Consider the following 22,724-nt stretch of genomic DNA (forward strand, 5'->3'; position numbering starts at 1 on the left):
TAAAATCCAGCTTTTCATGTTCACTGCTGGGAGGAAGGAAACAAATTCCCACCCTGGGCCTTGACAAGCCAGGGAAAGACTTGTCATGACTTTATGGGAGCAACAGAAACAGGGCAAAGCTGCATCCCTTAAAGGGCACCGTTGGGGCACTCCTTGCAGGTGGCCCTTGGCATTGACCATTGGGAATGAAGAAGGCTGGGTGCACTGGTGAGACAGACTACAGCTCCAGGGCAGAAGGTGATGGACAGCTTTCCACAGGGATCATAAAATCATGGAGTGGTTTGGGTTGGAAGCGTCCTTAGAGCTCAGCCGGTTCCAACCACTTGCCATGGGCAGAGAAACACCTGGAGTGGGGGTGGCAGGAGCTGCAAGGACCTGTCAGCTTGTCCTGGTGCTGGTTCCTTACCTGAGGTTTGACAGGAGACAGCCACAGGCCAGGTACCAGCCATGGTCCCTTGGGCACAGGCCCTACAGGGCTGAGGCACTTGGCTCAGCAGCTTGGGTGATAAATCTGCACTTCCCCCTCCTACTGCTCCAGCCCCAGCCCCTGCAGTTCCGGCCAGCTTTAGCTGCAAGAAACTGTAGCTCCTCAGCCTCAAGCTCTTGAATTTTTTTTGGATGACTGATAAACCCAAAAGCAAATACCCTGGTACCTGCAGAGATGCTTGCAGGAACTATTTATATCCTTGTGATCCTGCAGAAGCTTCCCCATAATGACAGGCACGTACATACTTTTTATATTTAGCCTCTTTGAAAGGATGGAATGGGAAAGCCTGGCTCAAACAAGGCCCGTTTCCTTGTCCCCTCCCTCATGCTTGCTGGCTCTGGATCACACCTCACGCTGTAGCTCAAACCAGTTCAGCATTCCCTGGAAAGGGGAGAAGTCTAAAAAGACCAGGTTGGACAGGGCTTGGAGCAACCTGGGCTAGTGGAAGGTGACCCTGCCCATGGCAGGAGGCTGGAATGAGATGAGCTTTAAGGCCTCTTCCAACCTCAGTCAGTCTGTGATTCTGTGTGTATTATAAAAAGGGCCTTTTTGCTGCTATTCCCTTCCACGCTCCCACTTCACCCACAGGGTGGGATTTCTCTGGCCTGGCTGCAGAAGCCAAACCATGCCACACACCCTCCTGGGGCTTGAGTGTAAGTAGAGCCAGCTCCCACATCTGCCTTTCTCTTTTACAGGAGTATTTTGGAGCAGAATGACTCATCTTTGCTAGGTTTTGCCTCAGCTCCTCGTGCTGACAAGCTGCAGGGAATGTGAAGGCTCCTAGGGCAGCAAACCTGGCACAGGAGCCAGACACACCAAGGCCAGCACTGGTGCCAGCAGGGACTGGCCACCAGGACAGCCCCTGTACCCACACCCGACTAAAACCACTGCCCCCTCTACGCTGTGGGAAACAGCAGCTCTCTCAGACTTCAGTTTTGGGGAAAGAACTCATGGTTCTTATGTTCAGCTCCTTTTTTTTTTGGAATGATTTTTAATTCAGCATCTCGTCCCGCGAGATGTGGGAGCACAGCAGCACGAGGAGGGACACGCAGCTCCCAGCCCAGGCATGGGGGCTCTGGGGTAGAAGAAGAGGTGCAGAGACAGGTGTACAACAGAGCTTTATAGTCAGAATGGACTGTACCAGGGTTTTTCGACGCAAAAATGGAACATGACCCAAAATCCGGATGGAACAGAAGCACTTCTGGGACCGCAGCAGCTGAGGCACCTGCCTTTGCCCAAAAGGGCTGCAAACCGGTCCTGTCTCAATCTTCCTTTTCTTCCCCAGATGTGCAAAGTTTGAACTGTCCCATGCAATTTCCCTACAGTGCCATGTGGAATGCTCAGAGGAGGCAAATGCTAATGGCAGACAGACCTGAACAATACACAGCTCATGCAGCAAAAAACCAGTTTGTTTTATAGGGAAATGGTTACAAGTGCATTTTGGGCGTAAGAAAAAGAAAAATGGAGCAGGAAATGCCTGCTGGTCAAGACAGCTCTGGGTGGATAATGGATCAAAAGAACACATTACTTTATAGGGACGCAGAAGGAAACTCCAGTTTGGATTTCATGGCTGACATTTTACAACAAAAAGAGGTGAGGGAGAACAAAACCAAACCTCAAATCAACTTACAAGCAAGAGGGAATGTAACGCACAAAACCCGGAGGAAGCTTCACCATCTGAGCTGAGCAAGGGACCCCAGACCTAAACCAGGAGGGGCACAGAGAACTGACCAGCTCCATCAAACACAGGGGCTGCTCACTGAGACACAAGTAAGTGCCAAGGGGTGGCCGTAGTGCCCATCCAACGGCTGCTGAGCAGGTACTAATCCATGGGTTTAAGTTCAAAGCAAAAACTAAAAGGCTTCCCAAAGTCATGGGACAGAGGAGGCTCTCTGCTTGGGGCAGAAGGCAGCACGCTGGCTGGCTGCAGGATGGACAGAAGCTGGAGCAGGACGGACGCTGCCGAGCTGCAGTGCTGGTCCCTCTCGGCACAGAGCAGCAGCTGGGGTTTACAGCCTGACTGTAAAATGCCTGAGAAGCAAATGCCTTGCCATGCCAACACTGCCCTGTAGCCAATTCTGAAGCTCTGGATATCTTCATTTCCACATGGAGTCATGTCCCTGAGAGGTCCCAGCAGCAGGGGATTCTGGAATATGCAAATTCAAGGGTGGGAAATGCAGAAAAGCACTGATTTTTCTCTCTCTTTCAGGTCAGCTTTGCACTTTTCATTGTTTTCCCAAACTGCATAGCAGCTTACATGTAGTGTCTGAGACACTGGGGCCACGGAAATCAATGGGCTTCATGAATTCCAACAGCAGCACCAGTGAGAGCTAATTAAGCTGCTGTGCAGAAAGGTCCCGTTCACAGGACTTCAACAAACACTCTCTCTCTCACACTGTCCCTGTGCCTGCTGCTTTAGAGAGCTGTACCATAGCATGATCTGCTTGACTTAAAGCTCATCAACTGCTGGATGAAGCAATGGCCAATATCACCTTTCTCCTTAAAAAAATAGGAAGGATAAGAAGTTAAAGACTTGAGACAGTCGAGCACGATGCGTTCATGCGGCATGTTCTGTTGCACTCCTCTTAACAAGACAGGAATTTCAGGTGTGCAGGAGTGGAATGCAGCAGGGATGGAGCAGGAGGCAGGTCCCCTCGCCCCACAGCCTGCCAGTGACCTGATGGGGCATCTCTGGAAGGAGAAAAACCGACAGCCTGGAAGCAGGCCTGGGAGCCATGCCCTGAACCTTCCCCTGGCTCACGTACATCTCAGCTGGGTTTTCTTTGTGTAACGATGCACCAGAGCAGCACACACAGATGTGAAGCTTTTGTTTTGCTCACTCTGGTTTGCGAGACTACAAAGCAAAGGGCCAAAGCTTTACACATCTGTGCCTGTCCTGGGGTGACTCGTCAGAGAAGATGGAGACAGCCACGGTGCAGAGTCCACTCACAGCCAAGCTACAGCTCCTCGTAGTCCCCCCCGCCCCGTGGTTTGCTCATGCCGGCTCCTCCTCCGCCAAGAAAAGCCTCAAGTTCATCTATCTCACTGCTTTTCTCCTTGCTCTTCTTCTTCTTTTTCTTTTTGTCTTTCTCCTCTTTGCTCTCCTCCTTCTCTTTGCTCTTCTTGTGTTTGCTCTTCTTTTTCACTGACTTGTCCTCTTCCTGCAAAATGAGAACATCTTTATTAGCAAATCCTCTGAGTGTGCCACTGACCCAGGAGGTACTGCCCTGACACCTGGCTCTGAAGAATGGTTTGGGCTGGAAAGGACCTTTGAAGCGTCACCTTGTCCAACCCCCATGCCATGGGCAGGGATATCTTCAACTGGATCAGGAATCTTAGGCTGAAGCACCAGAAGACCCTTCTGCACGTTTGGACAGAAAACCAGAGAGACCATTTGGGTTATACAGAGCACTGGGCTGCCAGAGTGCTTGAGCCCAACAATACCACGGTGTTGGACAGGCTTAAATGGCACAGACAAAGGCTCCTGCAGACTTCCCTCACTATCCCTGAGATTAGGTCTGTTGTGGGCACCCTTCTGCTTGGAAAATCATGGTGCTATGAACACGCAGTCCAGCACAGAGGCACTGCTCTGCCTCATCCTGTGTTTTGCGAACTCACACATTCCCTTTTCAAAATTCAACTGCTCCAAAACCTTGCTTTGAAGGTCAGGGGTCTGCAGAGCCTAGGAGGCACAGATCAGAGCTGCAGGATGTGAGCATGGAAGGGAGTCCACCAAGTCCCAGGAGGACAGCACAAAAGGCCACCCCTGTTCCAGGCAGGTGGGTAACACGACAGGTCTGAAGAATTAAACAGTACCTCTTTGCTTTTCTTTTTCTTCTTCTTTTTCTCCTTAGAAGGTTGTTTATCTGTTAAAAAAAAAAAAACAACCCACTGTGTTTAATCCATTTAAATGGTAAGAGCTGCAATTCTGCCCTGGCCCCATTTCTGAGAACAAAATGCTCCATCCTGGAGCCACGGGCAAAGGCAATGCCAACACCCCAGGCCAAACTGTGCCCCTTTGGGAACCAACACAGGCCCCAGCACCCAGACCCTGAGTCAACCATATCTGTCCTGTTTAATTATGAGCATTGTATGATCTGTGTGATCAACACTGACCTAGCACTCGCTGTGTCACAGCTACGACAAACACATCTAGAGACCAGCTCTACAAACTGGTCCAAAGGCTGAGTTGGGGACTGGATTGTTATTTCCAGAACTGAAGAAGAGCTGCTAGGAACAGTTCCCCTCTGATGGAAATCCTCCCAGGCATCTTCTCTGAGGACGATGGAGGACATGGTGTCAGCAGATGGGATACCCTGGCAGGCCAATGCTCACTGCTGCTCACACTGTGGATGGAAATTACATCCCCAAAGCATCCCTGCTGCAGCCCTGCTCTGCAGGGGTGAATACTTTCACACCACCAAATGAGTCCCAGAGTCCAGCCCTGTCACATGTGCCACACACTGACTGTGGCTGATGACTTGGCTGCTGAGTGTCCACTGCCTTTGCACAAAACCTCCTTGAACAAGGGAGTACCTGCTCAGCTGCTTCACCAGAGGCTTCATGACAGCACCACTTTTCACATGTGCTATCTGACTGTCACTCTTATCTACACATGCCTTTTTCCTCAGCTGATGTGTAAATGCAGCCTTGGAGAAGCCTAACTGCCAGGCAAGCTCCAATCACTGACGACTGAGAGATGGTTTTATATTTATCACCAAAAGAAGAGATATGAGGAACCCACGTTTAATTATTTAAGAATCTAAACCGAAGTTAAATTATTGACCTGGGCCTCTGCAGATGCACTTACAGCTATTTCAAGCTCTGCTGTTGAGCAGCTCAGAGTGACAAGCTGATGGAACCATGGCAGCCTGTGACACCTTCCTCACACTTTTGGAACAGCTATTCAAGGAGCTCTCTCTGGTGCTGCTCACAGCTTTTTTTCTTCTTTAAATCTTTAACTTCCCATCTTTCATGCTGACATCGGGGCAGGTCTACAGGAAGTTGCTTTGCAGTAATGCCAAGACAGCAGGAATTATTTGCATGAGTAGGATTTGTTCCCTCAGGGAATGGGGGGGCAAAAAATAAAGCCTGAGGAATGCTTAGGTTGTGATCAGGATCTCACCCCATCTTTCCCAAAAATAGAAGAGGAAATTGGCAGGGAATGTCAGAGCATTTTGTCCAAGCTGATCCAAATTCTGGAGGGGGTGGACACTGCAATGCAATGCTGAACACCACTTCCCAGGCACACAGGGCTACGCAGGAAGCCTTACACAGCAGCGGCTTGTGAAAGACGTGCTTCTGCTTGCAGCTGGGACAAAAATAACCCACGGCTGGTGCCAGGGACAAGCCAAGCTTTCCTCCTCGTGGGGAAAATCTTAAAAGCTATTCATGCTGTTTTAAACCAGATTACAGACTCATACAGGGCACTGCAGAAGTTAGAGGGTATTTTATTTAGCACAAATTGGTTTGCTGACACCTTGGAAAGACTTTGGAAAAACTAAATGTCTGACAAACAAGAACAGCAAAAGTGGAAATAAGGTGTGAGCTTTACCTTCCTCGCTGCTCTCCTTGGGACCAGCTTCTTCCAAACCCAAGCCAAAGAGATCTGAGTCATTTTTCAGTTTAAAGGAGGGGACTGTTGATTTCACAGGCTGGGGTGGCTTTGCCAGCGAGGTATCATCATCAGATATTTCAGAGAGATCTTCCCGCACTGGGAATTCATCCTAGAGACAAGCAAAGGCAGAAAACACTGACAAATGCTTCAACCAAAATCTCTAACCATTTTGCAAACAAAAATGTCAGATGTCAGCAGGTGGGGAGGAGGGAAGGAAATGGCAGCTGAACTGAGCTGTTATTGCCTGGAAATCAATGTCCTGGATCTTACAAGCTCTAATTTTTGCCTTGGTAAAATGCCTCAGTCGCACTGGTACTGGCAAGGGTGTTCTTCACACTGGGGCTGCTGAAATCAAATTCCCAGCGTAGGCAGACCTTCAACTCTGTTAGCTCAACAGCATCAGCTTCCTCCTGCCCTGGGGAGGCACCTCTATTCTGGGAAAATCCAATCTAACAGACTGAAAACTCCCCTCCAGCCCTGAGCGACAGAAGCTTTCTGCAGTGCAGCTCTGTGGGTCTCAGGTACCAGAGGCAGCAGGGCTGAGGAAGCAGAACAATTCCCTTCATCGAGCCAAAAGGGAATGTGCTTCCAGGGCAAATCTGCCCCTTTGATGTGGGCTAAAACCCAGGATGCTGCAGAGCCTGGAAATTACCCCAAAATACTCTGTCTCTGCATGATGGGAACGGAAATTCAGTTTAATGATCTTCTGATACCTGCCAACTGATCCTCTTCAGAATCTGTTATCCAACCCCTCCTGGTGTCCTTGTGCACTGACGGAACACGGCCCTGCTGCGCTGCTGGTCAGGCAATGCCCCCACCTTGCTAATGGTGATGGCTGTACTGGTTTGCCTGACCAGCACACCCTGCACTGGAAAAGCATTCCCATGCTACGGAGCATTCCCTGTGTCAGGCATTCCCTGGCACTGCTGCTTCCTCACCAATCCCTTCTCATTGGTGCGTGCAAGAGATGGAAACTTGCTCCCAATACTTTTGCTTTCATATTGAATTGTCAAGAAAAGCAGGAAGTGAAGATGCAAAATGAATGGAAAATTACTTAATAAACAGCATGACACATGAGCAAGGTCAAAGAAACTGTGACAACAGCCCTTTCTACAGGATTTCAGAATGAGGCAAACACAGGGAAACCCCCTGAACACCAGCTAACCCAGACATCAGGACACCCCTGAACAGCCACTGCCCAACCCAAATCACTGCTAGCAGTTTCCAGAGATTGCTCTGCAAGTTTTGAGTACAGGTCATTGAAAGCAGGGATCTCTCAAGCCAGGCAGCAAGTTCTGACCAGTGCAGAGAAGAGGGGCAGAAGTGTTTTCTCCACCTGTAATACAGGGGAGGTGTGAGTGGACTCCTGGTGTATCTCATGTTTGAGCAGACACCTGCTGACTGTCACAGATCTTACAGCTACCTCTGCTGTCCTGGAAAGTCCTTCCCAAGCAGACCTTTCTTCTTCCCTTTAAGCGTTGCCAAGTAAATTTTGTGATGGCCTTTTTATTGCTGGATTGACTGCAAGGAGCTCACTCTTTCTAGCAGAGACATCCTTCTGCATGTTAAAGTTCAGGTGGAAACCCAGTAGCTTTGTATTTGGTACCTCCCACACTGCTGGACTGGCTGAGAATAAACAGCACAGTAAAACACACAAGCAGAAATCTTGTTCGTGTTTGTAAACACAAACCTGGTGTCAGGGAGGTCTAGGCTGGTCATTAGAAAAAGGTTCTACCCCCAGAGGGTGCTGGGCACTGCCCAGGCTCCCCAGGGAATGGGCACGGCCCGAGGCTGCCAGAGCTCCAGGAGCGTTTGGACAGCGCTGCCAGGGATGCCCAGGGTGGGGCTGTTGGGGGGTCTGTGCAGGGCCAGGGGTTGGACTTAGTGATTCTTCTGGGTCCCTTCCAGCTCAGGATGCTCTATGGATCTGTGATGCTATGGGGTTCTTGCTGCCATGTGGCTTTCACACTCAGAGCATTTGCTGGGTTTGTGCTCACATCAATCTCTGCAGGTTGCTTAGCACCTGCCTTGCTGCAACTGCTGCTGAGGGGGGGAAGAGCAGATGAAGGCTCTGCTCAGGGAGATGCCTCAACCCTTCCAGCTCAGCTCGGCACAGCTCACAGCAACATGGGCTTGTTATTTACCATTTTCTTCTTCTGGCTGTCAGAATCCTCACTTTCAAAGTCTGGGTCATCCATAACAAATGAGAGCATCTGAGTAGCTATTGGTCCCTCTTGATCACTGTCAGAGTCCTCAGGCTTCTCCTCTTTGACCACTTTCTGCTTGGAAGCAAGTCCTTTGCTTTGGGCAGTGGCCTTGGAGGCCTGGGCTGCTGCTGTGGGGGCAGCAGCAGGAGCTGACAGGCTCATGTTGCCCTTGCTGCTGCTGTTTCGTTCAGACCCAGAACGGGGAGGTAAACTGTCAGGAGGTTTCGGGTCAGCTGCTTTGGTCAAAATTGCTTCACTCTGGGGTTTCAGAGAATTTCTGGAAGACCTGAGAAGAAAGAAACAAGTTGTCAGAGTCTGTCCATCCCTATTCTGTGGAGCAAAGCACAATTAACAGCTGAGCCTGAGGGGCTGCATCGTGCACCCTGCTGGGAGAGGCAGTGCCTCCTACAGGGGTGTGGGGTCAAATGCACCACTCAGGCTGAGGACAACCCTCGTGTCCCTAACACTAACCCTAACCCTCACCTCACAGGATGTGGTATGGGGAGAACATGACCCATCTCATCGTTTCCCAGCACAGGATGTGGAGAGTGACTCCACTCCCTTCATGCAAGACGTGACTCCTCTCTCCTTCCCACACCACCACAAACAGCCACTCTGGTGCTCAGTTCCAGGCTCTTGTTCAGATTTGAGGAAAAGCAGGCAGATACTCCCACGCAGAACCGTCCCAGTGGCACAGGAGCTCCAAGGCAGGGGCAGGACACACCACACACAGCAGTTACACCCACAGTAACTACAGCCCCAGCTCACAGCTGAAGAACAGGCAGACAGAGACACTGACACTGCCCAGAGGCCACACACAGTCAGTGGCAGGACTGAGGAGAGGTCCAGGTTTGCCAGCACAACCCCACGCTTCAGTCTGTGCTCTGTACCTTTTTTTTTCCTGCTCTGTGTTTTTGTCTCCATCAGGTACGAGGATGACCTTAGAGTCTTCCACCTCTTCCTCTTCCTCCTCCTCACTGGAGAGGGTGATGTTCTTGCTGGGCACCCGTTCTGCTACCAGCATTGGTCTGCTGGGGATTTTGTCATCCAGATCCAGGTCGTCTTGGAAACCTGCCACCATGGGGTTCCCCCCAGGCACCTCTCCATCGCTGCAAAACAGAGTGATCAGACACAGCACCCCAGGATGTCCTGGAGAGACCTGCCTCCCCCTGCACAGACACTGAGACTGGCCTGGCTGGTACAGCCAGCCTCAGGGCACACATCCTCAGCCTGGGGCAGCTGATGATTAAAGGGCTGGAGCACCTCTGTTCTGAAGACAGGCTGAAAATGGGGATAGTTAAGCCTGGAGAAGGCTCTGGGGAGATGTTAGAGCCCCTTCCAGTGCCCAAAGGGGCTCCAGGAGAGCTGGACAGGGACACTGAACAAGGGCCAGGAGGGATAGGATAATGGGGATAATGGAATGGCTTTAAGCTGAAGGAGGGCAGGGTTAGATGGGATATTGGGATGAAATTGTTCCCTGTGAGGGTGGGCAGGCCCTGGCACAGGGTGCCAAGAGAAGCTGTGGCTGCCCCTGGATCCCTGGAAGTGTCCAAGGCCAGGCTGGACAGGGCTTGGAGGAACCTGGGATAGTGGGAGGTGTCCCTACCCGTGGCAGGGGTGGACTTGAATGGGCTTTAACGTCCCTTCCAACACAAACCAGTTGGTGATTCTGTGATTCTGTGCACTGCCAGCCTTCCCCTGCCCCCTGCCCAGCTCAGGCTGGACCTGCTGCCCGCAGGCTGCGGCAGTGGCACGAGCCCCACACCAAAAGGGCCACAGCAGGATGTGCCACAGAGCAGCTGCTGCCCCTCAAGCTGGAAATGAGCGTCTGGAGAAGGTGAGCCTCAGTGGCACAGAGCAGCGTGTGGCCTCAGCTCCTTCAGAACATGGAGCTCCATCCACCACGCAAGGACCAGTCAGTCAAAGCATGGGAAGTGCCTGCCTTCATCCCACATCCTGTAATTAAACCTGATCATACACTGTCACTGCTAGGGGAGTTCACTGGCAGCTATTAGCTTCCTGGGATCATTTCTATTTCTGCAGTGCTCCCCGAAGCAGGCAGATACACAGACACCATAGCCATGCTTTAACATTGCCCAAATTAAATTAACCTAGGGACACACTGCCAGAGCTGTATGTCAGCCTCCCTGGATGCAGCACAGTTCTGCGTCCAGAGGCAGCTTGAGAGAGCTTTGCAGCTGAAATTGAGGATTCTTGTCTGAACGTCCCTAGGACTCAATTTTAACACCTTCTGAAAAATTTGTTTATGCCAGGAATATAGATCTTTTCCCCAGGCTCAGCTGATGAGCCTTTGCACCACCTTTCCTTGGTCTATTTGCTTTATCCACAAGAGATACTTAGCTCCTTCCTGATAACACCACACACAAGTCACTGCCCTTTTAGTGATGCCACCTGGAGTGTACAAGCACAGCCTTCATTTTTACACAGAGACAAAAAAATTATTATAGCTTGGAACAGATTCGATTGTAGAGACAGAAACAAAACCCTAAAACCCTTAAACTGGAAGTAAGTGGTGTTCCCAGTCACTAGCACAGGACAAGCACTGGAAGACAGTGGAGTATGGTGTGCTGGTGAGATGAGAAATACCCTAAACACAGTCAGGACGATGGTAACTGCTCGCTCTGGCTCCTCTGTACGGCTGGGTACTGCTTTACAAGATAGTTCTGAAGAGTTAATACAGCTGCCAACAGACAATGGAGCTGTTTGTGACAATGGGACACCACGCCAATGACACCTGGTGCAGCACAGAGCCATCACAACCAGTGCTCGTCTGGGCTGGAGTGCCAAGACCAGGGCCAGCATCAGCCCTCCCTCTGCTCTCAGCGTGGATCCCTCTGCTCTCAGGACCTGCTCTCAGTGCCCAACCGAGCAGGGCCAGGCTGCTGAAGAGCCCCTTCATCACTAACACTGCTGCTCTCACACCACGCCAGGACGCAGGCACACAGCCCAGCCACACAAAGGAGAGGAAAACTGGTGCCCAACCAGCCCCCAAGGCTGGAGGAATGACAAGTGAGTGATTCCTGTGGTTTTCAAAGCACTGGCAGGGTTTCCTCTTGAAATGCACTGAAAAGAAAATGGAGCTGCATCCTAAAAGTGGCAGGATTTTATTCCGAACTAGACACACTGCCTCTCTTTAACACATCACTGCTCTATTAGGCACAGGGGCTCTTAAGAGATTGCTGCCAATGTCCTTCCACACTCAATCCAGACCTGCAGCCTTTCCAGCTTTCCCAGTCCGAACGGAACACCCACATGTGTACACCCCCTCGCCAAAGTGGGCCACGTCCCTTCGCAGTGAGAACCCTGCCTCCATCTCCAGCCAACACAGATCGCTGAGCGACAGCGGAAGAGCAGAGCAATGGAGTGAATATACATCAGGAAAATCACTGCTGCAGTATAAACAGGCTCTGACAAGGCAAAATTAGGATCAGCTTGTGGTCCTGAGGTTCCAGCTGGAAGGAAAGCAAAGCATGCAAACCCAAGCACATTGCACCACTCCCTCCAGCCCTTGAAGCCCTGCCAAGCTGGTGTGAGCACTGAGCCAGCGTGTTTGCACGCCCCCCAGCGTGTTTGCAGCCCCCCAAAATGATGCTGCTCACTGTGGTCTGCCCTGAGCTAGTGACCCTACAGCCTGCTGGGGTGTCCTCAGTGAGCCTCTGGTGTGTCACAGATTGGCTGCTGGGGAAGAAACAAATCCTGCTGCAACCTGAGCTCACAACCTCAGACCTGGGTGGGCCATATTCCCACAGCCCTGGGGAGCTCATGGGCTCTCGCCACATCCTTTTTTGGGGCTAAAGAAAAAACCCAAGCTCTAATAAAGCAGGTAAGCTGAGGGAATCCCACGCTGCAGGATGAGCCTGCATGGCTGTTCTAGGAGATGTTGGTCTTCTACTGTGAACCTTGGCTTCCCTCCCTTGGGCTAGCGCAGCCGGGCACCACTGAATCCATAACAGATCCATAAAAGCCAAGAACCACTTCAAAGCCCTTCAGATGTAAGGACACAGAAATCTAATTCGTGTTTAAGATAAATGTCTAAGGATGCAGAAAAGAAAGATCAGGAACAGTGTCAGGTGAAGCATAAACTGCCTTTCAGACACCTCCAGCCCCTGCAGGGACCCAGGCCAGCCTGACCCAGCAGGAGCCAAGGGGGAGATGCTTTGGAGCCAGATTAGGTCCTCTGGGGCACTCACATACATGCTGGCTCATGGCATCAGGTTGAAAAGCAGCAAATTAAGTTCTGAAACAGCAAATTGGGAGACTGAAATACCTTCCTAATTAACTGGTAAAGAAACTGATTTGGGGAGTTCTCTACTGCAAGTCAGAGAACCACAACATGCCATTAAACAAAACCCAGGACTCCACTGCAGGCCTGGGGCGTGCCAGGTTGAACAAGGTGCCCCTGCTGCCAAGAAGGCCAATGGTGTCCTGGTCTTCATGAGGCAAAGCACTACCAACAGGTCAGGGAGTTGAGCATGCCTGAGCACTGGCACAGGTTGCCAGAGAGGTTGTGGATTCTCCATCCATGGAGATAATTCAAAAGCCATTTGGAAATGGTTCTAGGAAACCAGCTCCGAGTGGCCCAGGATGAGGGGGAGGTTGAACTGGATGACCCCCGAGCTGCCTTCCAACCCTGTGAATGCATCTCTGCTCCACACATGAAACCTCAGTGCAACGAGGTGTTCTTGGAGCTCCCTGCAGGACTCCTGTTCGCAGTCACCAAGGCAATTCCTCTCGTTTGGGTAGAAGTAATTTCACAAATTCTCAAAACATGGCTCATTCTTCTGCCACATCTTCAATGACACTTCAGCTCTGGAGCTCACCCTTGGCTCCAGCACACTCAGGCATGCTGGTGAGCTGTGTAAGTTCAACACTCAGGTATCTGCTTCAAAATGACCACGAGACCTGAATGCACCTTGCTGGGACATTCTCAGGCCTTGTTCCTCACTCAGGTACAGGGGACAAGCAACTTCCAGGACTCCATTTTTTAAAACCAATAAAATCTCCCCAAGGTTTGAGTGATTTCACAGATCTACTGTGTTCTTTAGGTCAGAGATAAATTTCTGCAGCAGATTTTGTGGCAATTACAACCACCTCCTCACTGAAGCTGATTATAGAGGACAGTGCTCACAGAACTGGAATGCTGTTCCTGGCTACCGTGGGGCTGTAACTGGCATCCTGAAAGAAAAGTTATTGCAGGTGATGGTCAGAACCACATGTGCATCTCTGAATTTCAGCACATCTGGCTTATTCTAGTAGGCCCTTTTTGGCAAGAAACAGAATGGAAAATTGCCAGACCACTGAGAAACTGTGTGATATATAGAAGAAACCAGAGCAAGCCACGGATGCCAGGTTGTAGAGAAATAACGAGCATGTGAATTTGCAGGGATGTGCTGCAAGGTCTTCTCCCAGGGAAACAGAGCTGCTCTGACAGCACTGGCTATCACTGTGAGCAATGGATGAACTCTAAACCAAGGAGCAGAATTCTTGCACCCCTGTGCAACATCTTTGACTTTTATACACTTTAACACCTATTTGCTTCCACTGACATGCTGAAGCACAGAAGCCTTTGTGAAAGATCAGCCTCCTGCCCACAGCAGAACTGCAGCTCCAGAGCTCTGAGGGCACTTCAGGACCCAGCTCCTCAGAAGGTCAGGCTTGGCTCTCCTGACGATTCCTTGTTAAACCCAGAAAAATATCTCAGCTCTGCCACAGCCATGAGCAAGATGCTTTGTAGGCCAGCACGCTGCCAGCAACCACCACTTTCTTCTTCCTTTTTTTTTTTTTGTTTTAATAAAACATCCACGTGTTCTGCCATCACAAGGGATGATGATTCAGGCTGACCTGCATTATACAGGCATTGAGCCTCACACACAGCACTGATTTAAAGTTCCTGTGGTTGAAGTGGAAAATACTGGATCATGACAAAGATGTCAAAAGACGCAGAATCCACCACATTAACAGATGAGCAGTGTCAGCACTTAATTACTCTCCTGGTTAATCCAGTGCTGATGACAAGAGGCAGCAGGCAAGGAATATTCTGAGCAAAGGGATACAGAGCCTGAGAGTATGCTTAGGTCACCTCTTAAGAGACAGTCTGCCTTCAGACAGCTCGTTGCACATCTTCTTGTCTGAGCAGCTCAGTATACACAATCCCCTCTCCCTTTTTTTGGTTAAAAACCATCGAAGCCAGGAAAAAAAAAAAACCACGGAAAAAAGAGAAAATCCAGCTTATGGCATAAGCACAGCTCTGCCATTTGGAGTAGATAATTATAGAAACACAGACTGGTTTGGGTTGGAAGGGACCTTAAAACTCAGCTTGTTCCAACCCCCTGCACTGAGCAGGGACATTTTCAACTGGAGCAGGTTGCTCAGAGACCCATCCAGCCTGACTGGGAATGTTTCCAGGGATGAGGCATCCACCACTTCTCTGGGCAATCTGTGCCAGGGCCTCACCACCCTCGTAAAAAACTTCTTCCTTATACTTAGCCGTAATCTCCCCTCTTTTAGTTTAAAATCACCATTTCTTGTCCTATTGCAATAGGCCCTGCTAAAACCTCTGTCCTCACCTTCCCTTAAACACTGAAAGGCCGCAGTAAGATCTCCCTGGAGCCTTCTCTTCTCCAGGTGAACACCCCCAGCTCTCCCAGCCTGGCTCCAGAGCAGAGGGGCTCCAGCCCTTGGAGCAGCTCTGTGGCCTCCTCTGGACTCTCTACAGTAGCTCTACATCCTTCTGATGTTAGCCCTCAGGGCTGGAGGCAGCTTGGGAGGTGGGGTCTCACCTGAGTGGGGTGGAGGGGCAGAATCCCCCCTCCTCTGCTGCCCACGCTGTGGGATCAGCCCAGGGCACAGGGAGTTTCAGGGCTGGGGCAGTGTCTGTCACTAAATGGGAGATGGTGAATGCTGACTGACCATACCCCAGCCAGAAAGCCTCTGGGGCAGCTAACTGCTCTGGAATCACTGAATGGTTGCACCACGTTAGCCAGGCTGCACATCCAGGCATGTCCCTGTGCCAGCCTCCCTCCACCCTCCTTTCCTTACCTTTCACTATCCAGCCGGTGTTTGGCTTGTGGTTTCCCTTTGTCTTTCTGCGGCGCGGGGTCTTCCAGAAAGCTGTGGTCCAGGCTGTCCTCAGGAACAAAGTCCTCCACGCTCTGTACCTTGGCAGGGGCTGCAGGGTGGGGGGGGAGGAGTGGCAGCAGCAGGATCTGCATTAGCAACAGGAGTTGTAAAACATGGGCGTCACCACAAACAAGACAGAAATTGGCTTTTTCCAGATCTGTGCTTCCCAGGGTGGCAGCAGCCATGAGCAGGACCTTGGCTCCACAGCGAGGGAAGAGGAAGGTTATGAACAGGATATAAACCAGCCCAGAGTCTGACATGAAGGCACTCACAGACCAGGACAGCTGTGGTTTAGAATGCACCAGGCTGACCCAGGCTCTTAGACAGACTGAAAACCTCTCTGGCAAGGGCTGGCTCTGCTCTCCAGGGAATGCTGCAACCGACTGTACCACAGGTTTTATTACACCTGTGCTATGTGCACTGCTCCTGGGGGATGTCCCTTCGCCATTCTCTTACCTTTTCCAGACCGTTCAGTTCACCCTCTCCTATCCTCTTGCTTTTTTCAGCTGCAACTGTCCAAGGCAGAATTGTTCACACTGTGCTTTTAGATGTCCTGGGCAAACAAAAGCTCAAGAGCTACCTCAAATAGAGACTGACTTTATATAGTTTATTTGTAGAAATACCTTTACCCATCTTCAAGGTATCAGGATGAAAACTCATTAAATTAGCATAACTGAGAATCCTGAAGTGATTAACCTTTCCAGAATTTGCAATACTCAATCTTTTTCCTCTGCTCATGCTGCACTTCACATCTAGAATCTTTCCTTTTGGGTAAAACAAGATTTTTGTCTTTTTTTCCTAGATTTTGCTCTCCTTAGCACAACTTTCAGATCACTTCTGCATACAAACACTACCACTAATGCCACAGAGCAGCATTGGTGTAAGCTAAACCACAGACAAAGGAATTACTACTCGAAGACTTCAAAAGAAACCTTAAATAGCAGCTCCCAGAAAAACCAAGTATTACTTGGTAACAGTGATTTTTCAGCTGCTTTCCAGTGAACTAGTCCCTGGGCACATTCCAGTGGAGGGGCAGGCCCGTGGCACATTACTGAAACCTTGCAACACTGACACATCAGCTCTTCCAGGCTGCCTTTTGCAACCACCCCTAAGCATTCCGAGATATCAGTGCTGGAAGTCACAAGCCCAAAATAGCTGACAAGCTAAGAAAGAGTTAAAAAAGGGAAGAAAACGAAAAACCCCAAACCCAATCACTGTAACACTGGTAGTAGACCACTTGTCTTTTTTTTTTCTACAGATCAAAATGACAAAGGTTTTTTTTTATTGACAAGGAATTTCTAACATCTGCTCCTCTTTGCTTTTTGTTTTGTTTTCTCTGGCTAGGAAGAGTCATAAACAAACCAAAATGGGTGCATTGTGTCATATCTGGGAAGAGGCACAGGATGCAGAACACTGTGTGCAGATCTAAAACCAGACCATTTCAACATCTGAAATTGCAACCCATGTTCCCAGCACCTCCTCCTTTCTCTCTGTGGGCGTCTCAGGAGCACTGTGAGCCAGTGTGAGAGGGGAGGTATTTCCAAAGGGTGACTCAAACTATGACATGATTTTTAGGCAGTGCCAGCTCTGCAGCTCCAGTTAGCTCCACAAACAAAGTGAATGTGACAGGCAAATTATGGTCCGGATCAGTAAAATTACATGCAACAAACCCTTGATGCCTCAGCCCTGGCACTCTGTCCGGCAGGGTCCGGACCAAGGGCTGTGCTGCTCCTCCGGGTACCAGTGCTGAGGGCTGAGGGCTCCCACCCCCCAGACCTGCTCGGAAGGAGCAGATTTTCCCCAGAGGGATCTGCTGCGGAGCCTGGACCTACATGACCATTTCTGGCTGAATGACCTTTAAACCCAGCACTCTGCTTCTCTCTGTTACACACAGGAGCCCCTCTGGACTGCCACACGTGTGCAAGGATGGCACTTCAAATACCTTCTCTAGCCATTTGTTTTGCTATTAAAGAGGCATTTTTCTCCTGGTAGGAACCTGACATTTTATTTATTTTATTAGCGTCTCCTGTGTGTTCAGGGTCTTCCTCTTAAGCATGCCACAGCCACTACCCAGCTGGCTGGGCACAGTCCCCATCCAGCACAGAGATAAACCAAAACGCTGATCAGGAGAAAAATAGAGACTGACAGCCCAACTCCCCCTGGACACCCGCTGCACACGCATGGCGCCCGTGGCCTTCACACACCTGTCTGCTCAGTCTCTCGCAGGGAGAAAATGAAATGGAAACAGCGGAAGGCCCACAGGTCACATCCTGCCTGGACAGGGCAGCAGCACCTACCTGGCTGGGGAGGAGCGGGCTCGGCGGCGGGGGATGTCCCGAAGAGCCGCGCGATGATGCCACGCTTGGGCGGGGGGGCTGCGGCCGGGGGGGCCGCGGGAGCTGCGGCGGGCGCGGGGGGCTGCGGGGCCTCGGGCACAGGCACTGGAGAGAAGGATGGGGCGGGGTCAGGAGAGATGGTGGAGCTTGTGGCGAGTGGCGGTGGCGGCTGGGGGGTGCCGGGGCTGGAGCTGCCTGTGGATGTGGAGCTCGGAGGTACGATGGGTGACTGGGAGCCAGAGGAGGGGCTCTGCCCGTTCGTTGCTAGTGGTGAGGTGTGTCCTTGACTTCGGGCTTCCATCATTTCCAGGAAGCTGTGGGGAAGATAAATTACAAATATAAGGAATGGCGAATCTCAGAATCCCAGACTGGTTTGGGTTGGAAGGGACCTTAAAGCTCATCTCATTCCAACCCCTACCATGGGCAGGGACACCTTCGATTAGACCAGGTTCCTCCAAGTCCAGTCTGGCCTTGGGCACTTCCAGGGATCCAGGGGCAGCCACAGCTTTTCTGGTCACCCTATGCCAGGGCCTCCCTGCCCTCACAGGGAAGAACTTCTTCCCATCCAGCCCTACACTCTGCCTGTTTAAAACCATTGCCTCGTGTCCTCTCACTACCTGCTCATAAAAAAAGTCCCTCTCCCTCCTTTATACAAGCCCTTTTTATTTGGCTGTGTGCTGACCTGGGAGAGTATGGGTCTGCTTCCAGCTGGGCTTGGGAGGGTATGGATCTGCTTCCAGTGGCACTGTGACTCCCTGGGTCACAATACATCTGGTTTACCCACACGAGCTGAACTCACCCCATCTGCATTGAGGTGTGGAGAATCCCAACCTGCTCTGCACTACTGGATGAAACCTATATTTGCAACACTACTGGGAACTCCCTGAATAGACAGACTATAACAACATGCCAGGGCTTGAAATGAAACCTGAAGTCAGTTGTTGGACATATGTCTCTAAAGCAGTAAGTGCTGTAGGGATGGCACATTTTTAGATTCTGCAGAAGAAATCACAGTGCTCAAGAAAACTGCTATAACCTCTTTATCAGCCAAGAATGGATTTGAGAGGAGAATCCTTGAACATCAAAAGAAAAGAGCTGTCCTGAGGACTCAGAGAAGACTGTCTGCCATCACCCTTCTCGCAGGGTGCAGACCCACATGCAGGCTCTCCCCTGCACACACTCCCCCTCTGTGTGGGAGGCCCTGGAGCCAAGCAGTGGGAGCCCTGGAGCAGGCTGTGGTCCTGGCTGGGTTCCCAACTGGAAGAACATTAAAGCCTGGACCACTATAGGGAGTGAAAAGCTCTTTCGTTTTCCAAAAGAAACCCAAGCCTAGCCCAAGCCTCCCTCTGCAGCCCACAGTGTTAGCAGCCTGTTTCACAAGCTCTGTGGAAAGAAACGTGGACAGAGCCAAGTTCTTGCCATGAAATGGTCTGAAAATTAGATCTGCCACATACTGCACAGCTGAGAGATTTAGAGAGGACACCCAAAGTGAAGCATCCTGTATCCAGCACATCCCGATCTCGTCTCTCATTTCATCAAGCTTAATGAATTTGTGCGTAGAGGCTCTGGGTTCAGCTGGTTCTGCAAGATAGACTTGGTTGAGCTCCAGGCAATGAGAATGTCAAAGGAGAGCCTCCTCTCCCACACAGAGCATGACCTTGTCCTTCAGGGACTTGAGCCAGCCAGAACCTTCCCTGGACTGACTGCTGAGCAGAACGCAAACAGCGGGGGCTAAGAGATTCTAAGCCTCCTTGAGATATCATTTCCTATTTTAAGGCAGTAACCTGATATACTTTTAAGGAACAAAATAATATATTTTGTGACCAGCAGCATCTGGAGCCCTGGGGAACAATAGCCCCAGGAAGCTGCTACCTGAAGTGGAAAACCAGCAGTCCTTCCTAACTAAGTAACTGGCTAAAGTGGAAATCAAGGGCAGCACTAAAAAGCAGAACTAGTGAGGCAATATCAACAGAGAGGAGGACAGGGACAAGATTCAGATAGAACTAGATGATCCCAAGTAACAGAAAGGAAGAAAATCAACAGTACAAACAAAATCGTCATCTACTCAAGGGTGAGGAAAGAAGTGTTCCTGCTCCCAGTTCTCCACATGAGAATGGCTGGAAAAGGCTCGCCTCGCTCATTCCAGAAGCCTGGACTCAGGACTGCAATCCCAACCATGCAGGAGCCTGGCTGTCACATGCTGTCTATTGATATCCAACCTATACCTGCCCTGGCACAGCTCCAGCCATTCCCTGGGTCCTGTCCTCGGTCACAGAGAGCAGAGATTGGTGTTGCCCCTCCACTGTCCCTCGTGAGGAAGCTGCAGACTGTCAAGGCACCTAAATCAATGCCATGCTGCAGTGGCCTCGCTGATGCTTCCATCAGGGTCTGGGACAAAGATTATGTGCCTATTCCACCCAGAGCCCTGGCTACATCACCATGAGCTCCCAGCAGAGCTGAGCTCAGAGCATGCGATGCAGCATCCAGTCCCCATCCTCCCTCTCCTGGGGCAAGCTGTGCGACAACACGTTCCACTGAAAATGATGCATGGATTTGTCATGCACCAGAGAGAAAACATAAAGGAGTTCAACTCCTGCACTGAGCTCTGTGGACTGCATCAGGTTTGTTTGGAAGGTGCATAATACATCACACATGCTGCAGGAACATAATAGTGTGTGCTCAATACATCTCTGTCACCGCACTCCCTTCCTGAGGAGGGGGGCCACGGCTCAGCATCCTCCAGCAGGGTACAGGCGTCTGTGGGGTGGGAAAGGCAAACCAAGGGGTCCTGCAATTCAGCCTTCGTCCAGCCTGGCTTTATCCCCAAGCCATGTGAATTGCCACAGCCTGAAAAGCTGTTCATGAGCTTTGCCTGCATGGGATGTGCAGCTCCTCGGCTCCACACCACACAGCTGTGTGCTGAATTCTGACATTCCTCTCCTCCCAGCTTTGATCCAGGGCTTCTAGTGAGCCAAAGACAGGACAGCTGAATAGCTTTGCTTCGTGGTACTCACTCCTCCCCCTCCCAAGCCCCACTCAGGGTTAAAGACTCCTGCCTCCCAACCGTCAGGAGAGATTAATCCCAGCTGATCTACATGCACCCCGTTCCTGTTTATAGCAACAGCGATCCTGGATGGAAGCCTGCAAGCCTGGGCACTGCTGCACCCAGCAGCCAAGGTACTGCTGCCAGCACTACTTGCTCTCCTGACTGTGCTGGGCTCCCTGACTGACTGCAGGAACACCTAAATCACCAACACTGCACGAAACCAGAAAGAACCTCTGAGCCTCAGGTTGCTGAGTCCCCCATTGAAGCAACTGGCTGACTCAGGTAGGATAAGATGATTGTGCACTGAAGATTTGGGAACAAGGAGACACAAAGAATGTATAGAGTCACTTCAGGATACAGAATATGAAGCTCAAAGAGTACTTAAAGGTGGACTCAACAAAGTACAGGAAACTCTTAACAATACCAGAATATTTGAAGGTTTACTGTACGTGGTTCTACCAAAGCTGCCCATTTTGGAAACAACCTGCTTTGTTCTGGGAAAGTAGCCAGCTCCAGAGGGAGGGAAGGCTGCGACTACCACCTGTTTCTCCTCTAGAAACACATGAATTTTAAGAGCTGGAGGAAAAAAACCACGCTACATAACTGAAGTATAAAGAGTGTCATCCTTCCCTCCAGCACAACTAGACTGGGGTGCAACACACATGCAGGCTTTGTCTGCACCTGTGCTCCTGTACCTTTGTCACCTGTGGTGTGTGAAGGGCACAAGAACAGGAGACAGCAAGTTCTTTAGTAGGAAGATACAAATGATTATTTGGGGACAGCACAACACAGATTCTTGCCCCAGCACAGCACTGCGGACAGCTGTGACACGTGTGCTTCACGTCACCTCCATCATCTCCAACCAGACATGTGGGCCAAGCCTTGTGCTGTGACACTGGGGAAATCAGCGTGGTCTGACATTGGTGCTACATGGGCAGCATAAACCAGCTCTGCTGAGTTTTTATAGTCAGATCTTCTGTGAGGGAGGTGGGTGGAAAACCAGCACACATGAAATGCTGCCAGCAAGCTCGCAGTAATTTCCAGGATGGAGGTGTCTAAGCATCCTCCACACTTTGAAAATACTACATAATGCATGAATGCTTTCTCTGGCTTTACACACACTCCTCAGAGGCACAAGTGTGGCTGTTTTGGGAACACACCGGGCCAAACCTGCCATGTGTCTGTTTTTTCTCAGATTCTATACAATCTGTCCATGCTTCGTTCTATCCAGCAGTCCTTTGGAAAAGGACTCACTCAAAACCTTACCATGGAATAAGTAGCTTCATGCCCACACTGGATGTAGCAGACCAGGTCCTACTAAAGCACAAGGTGAACTCACACCTGAGCACCTTTATTCCACTGGGATACAGAGACTGCAAATATACAACGTACATCCAGGTAGGTCATCTGCCTTCACCCACAGGGGCTCCTTATTTGCCTTTCAATCCTTCCATTACAGACCAAGCAACAAGTCCAAAACATCCTCAAACTTCTGAATAATTCACTGGTGGTTGGACCTGCTCACAAGAGGAAACTTTTATGCAATTTTAAAAATGAACATGCTCTGTGGGAACAAAAATTCATCAGGGCCTCAGGTTACTGTTGCTCTGCTCCCAGGGCGAACACAAAACCACAAAAGGACTCGTTAGCCTCACAATTCCTAAAATTGTCAGTGCTCATGTTCATTTAATATTGAAGACAGGAGCAGCCTAAAGCTTTTTGGCTCCTGGTTCTAACATGCTGTGATAAATTGTTCAAGTGTATTTCATGTGGCAAGAAAGGCTTTGGGTTATTTTATTAATTGTGAAAATGAAGATTAACTGGCTGTATGACATCAATTTAACTGGGGTTAGCGAGGGTTAGATTTCCACATGCTTGTTTTGGGCTCATT

General features: G+C 50.4%; 1 protein-coding gene across 1 annotated transcript in view; it reads right to left on the bottom strand.

Moving 5' to 3' along the window:
- Positions 1-1,587: 1,587 nt before the first annotated feature.
- The window catches only part of RABL6 (RAB, member RAS oncogene family like 6), a 50,517-nt gene continuing 29,380 nt past the window's right edge, over positions 1,588-22,724 (bottom strand). The window contains 8 exon segments of the mRNA XM_042052343.1: positions 1,588-3,648; positions 4,304-4,353; positions 6,042-6,213; positions 8,249-8,597; positions 9,202-9,420; positions 15,371-15,516; positions 15,518-15,537; positions 17,749-18,101. Of these exon segments, the coding sequence (XP_041908277.1) occupies positions 3,445-3,648; positions 4,304-4,353; positions 6,042-6,213; positions 8,249-8,597; positions 9,202-9,420; positions 15,371-15,516; positions 15,518-15,537; positions 17,749-18,101 (1,513 nt within the window). The 3' untranslated portion in view covers positions 1,588-3,444.

Source organism: Corvus kubaryi, unplaced genomic scaffold (genome assembly GCF_017639235.1).
Source record: "Corvus kubaryi isolate FWS band 111438036 unplaced genomic scaffold, C.kubaryi_AGA036_p1.0 78, whole genome shotgun sequence".
Lineage (NCBI taxonomy): Eukaryota > Metazoa > Chordata > Aves > Passeriformes > Corvidae > Corvus > Corvus kubaryi.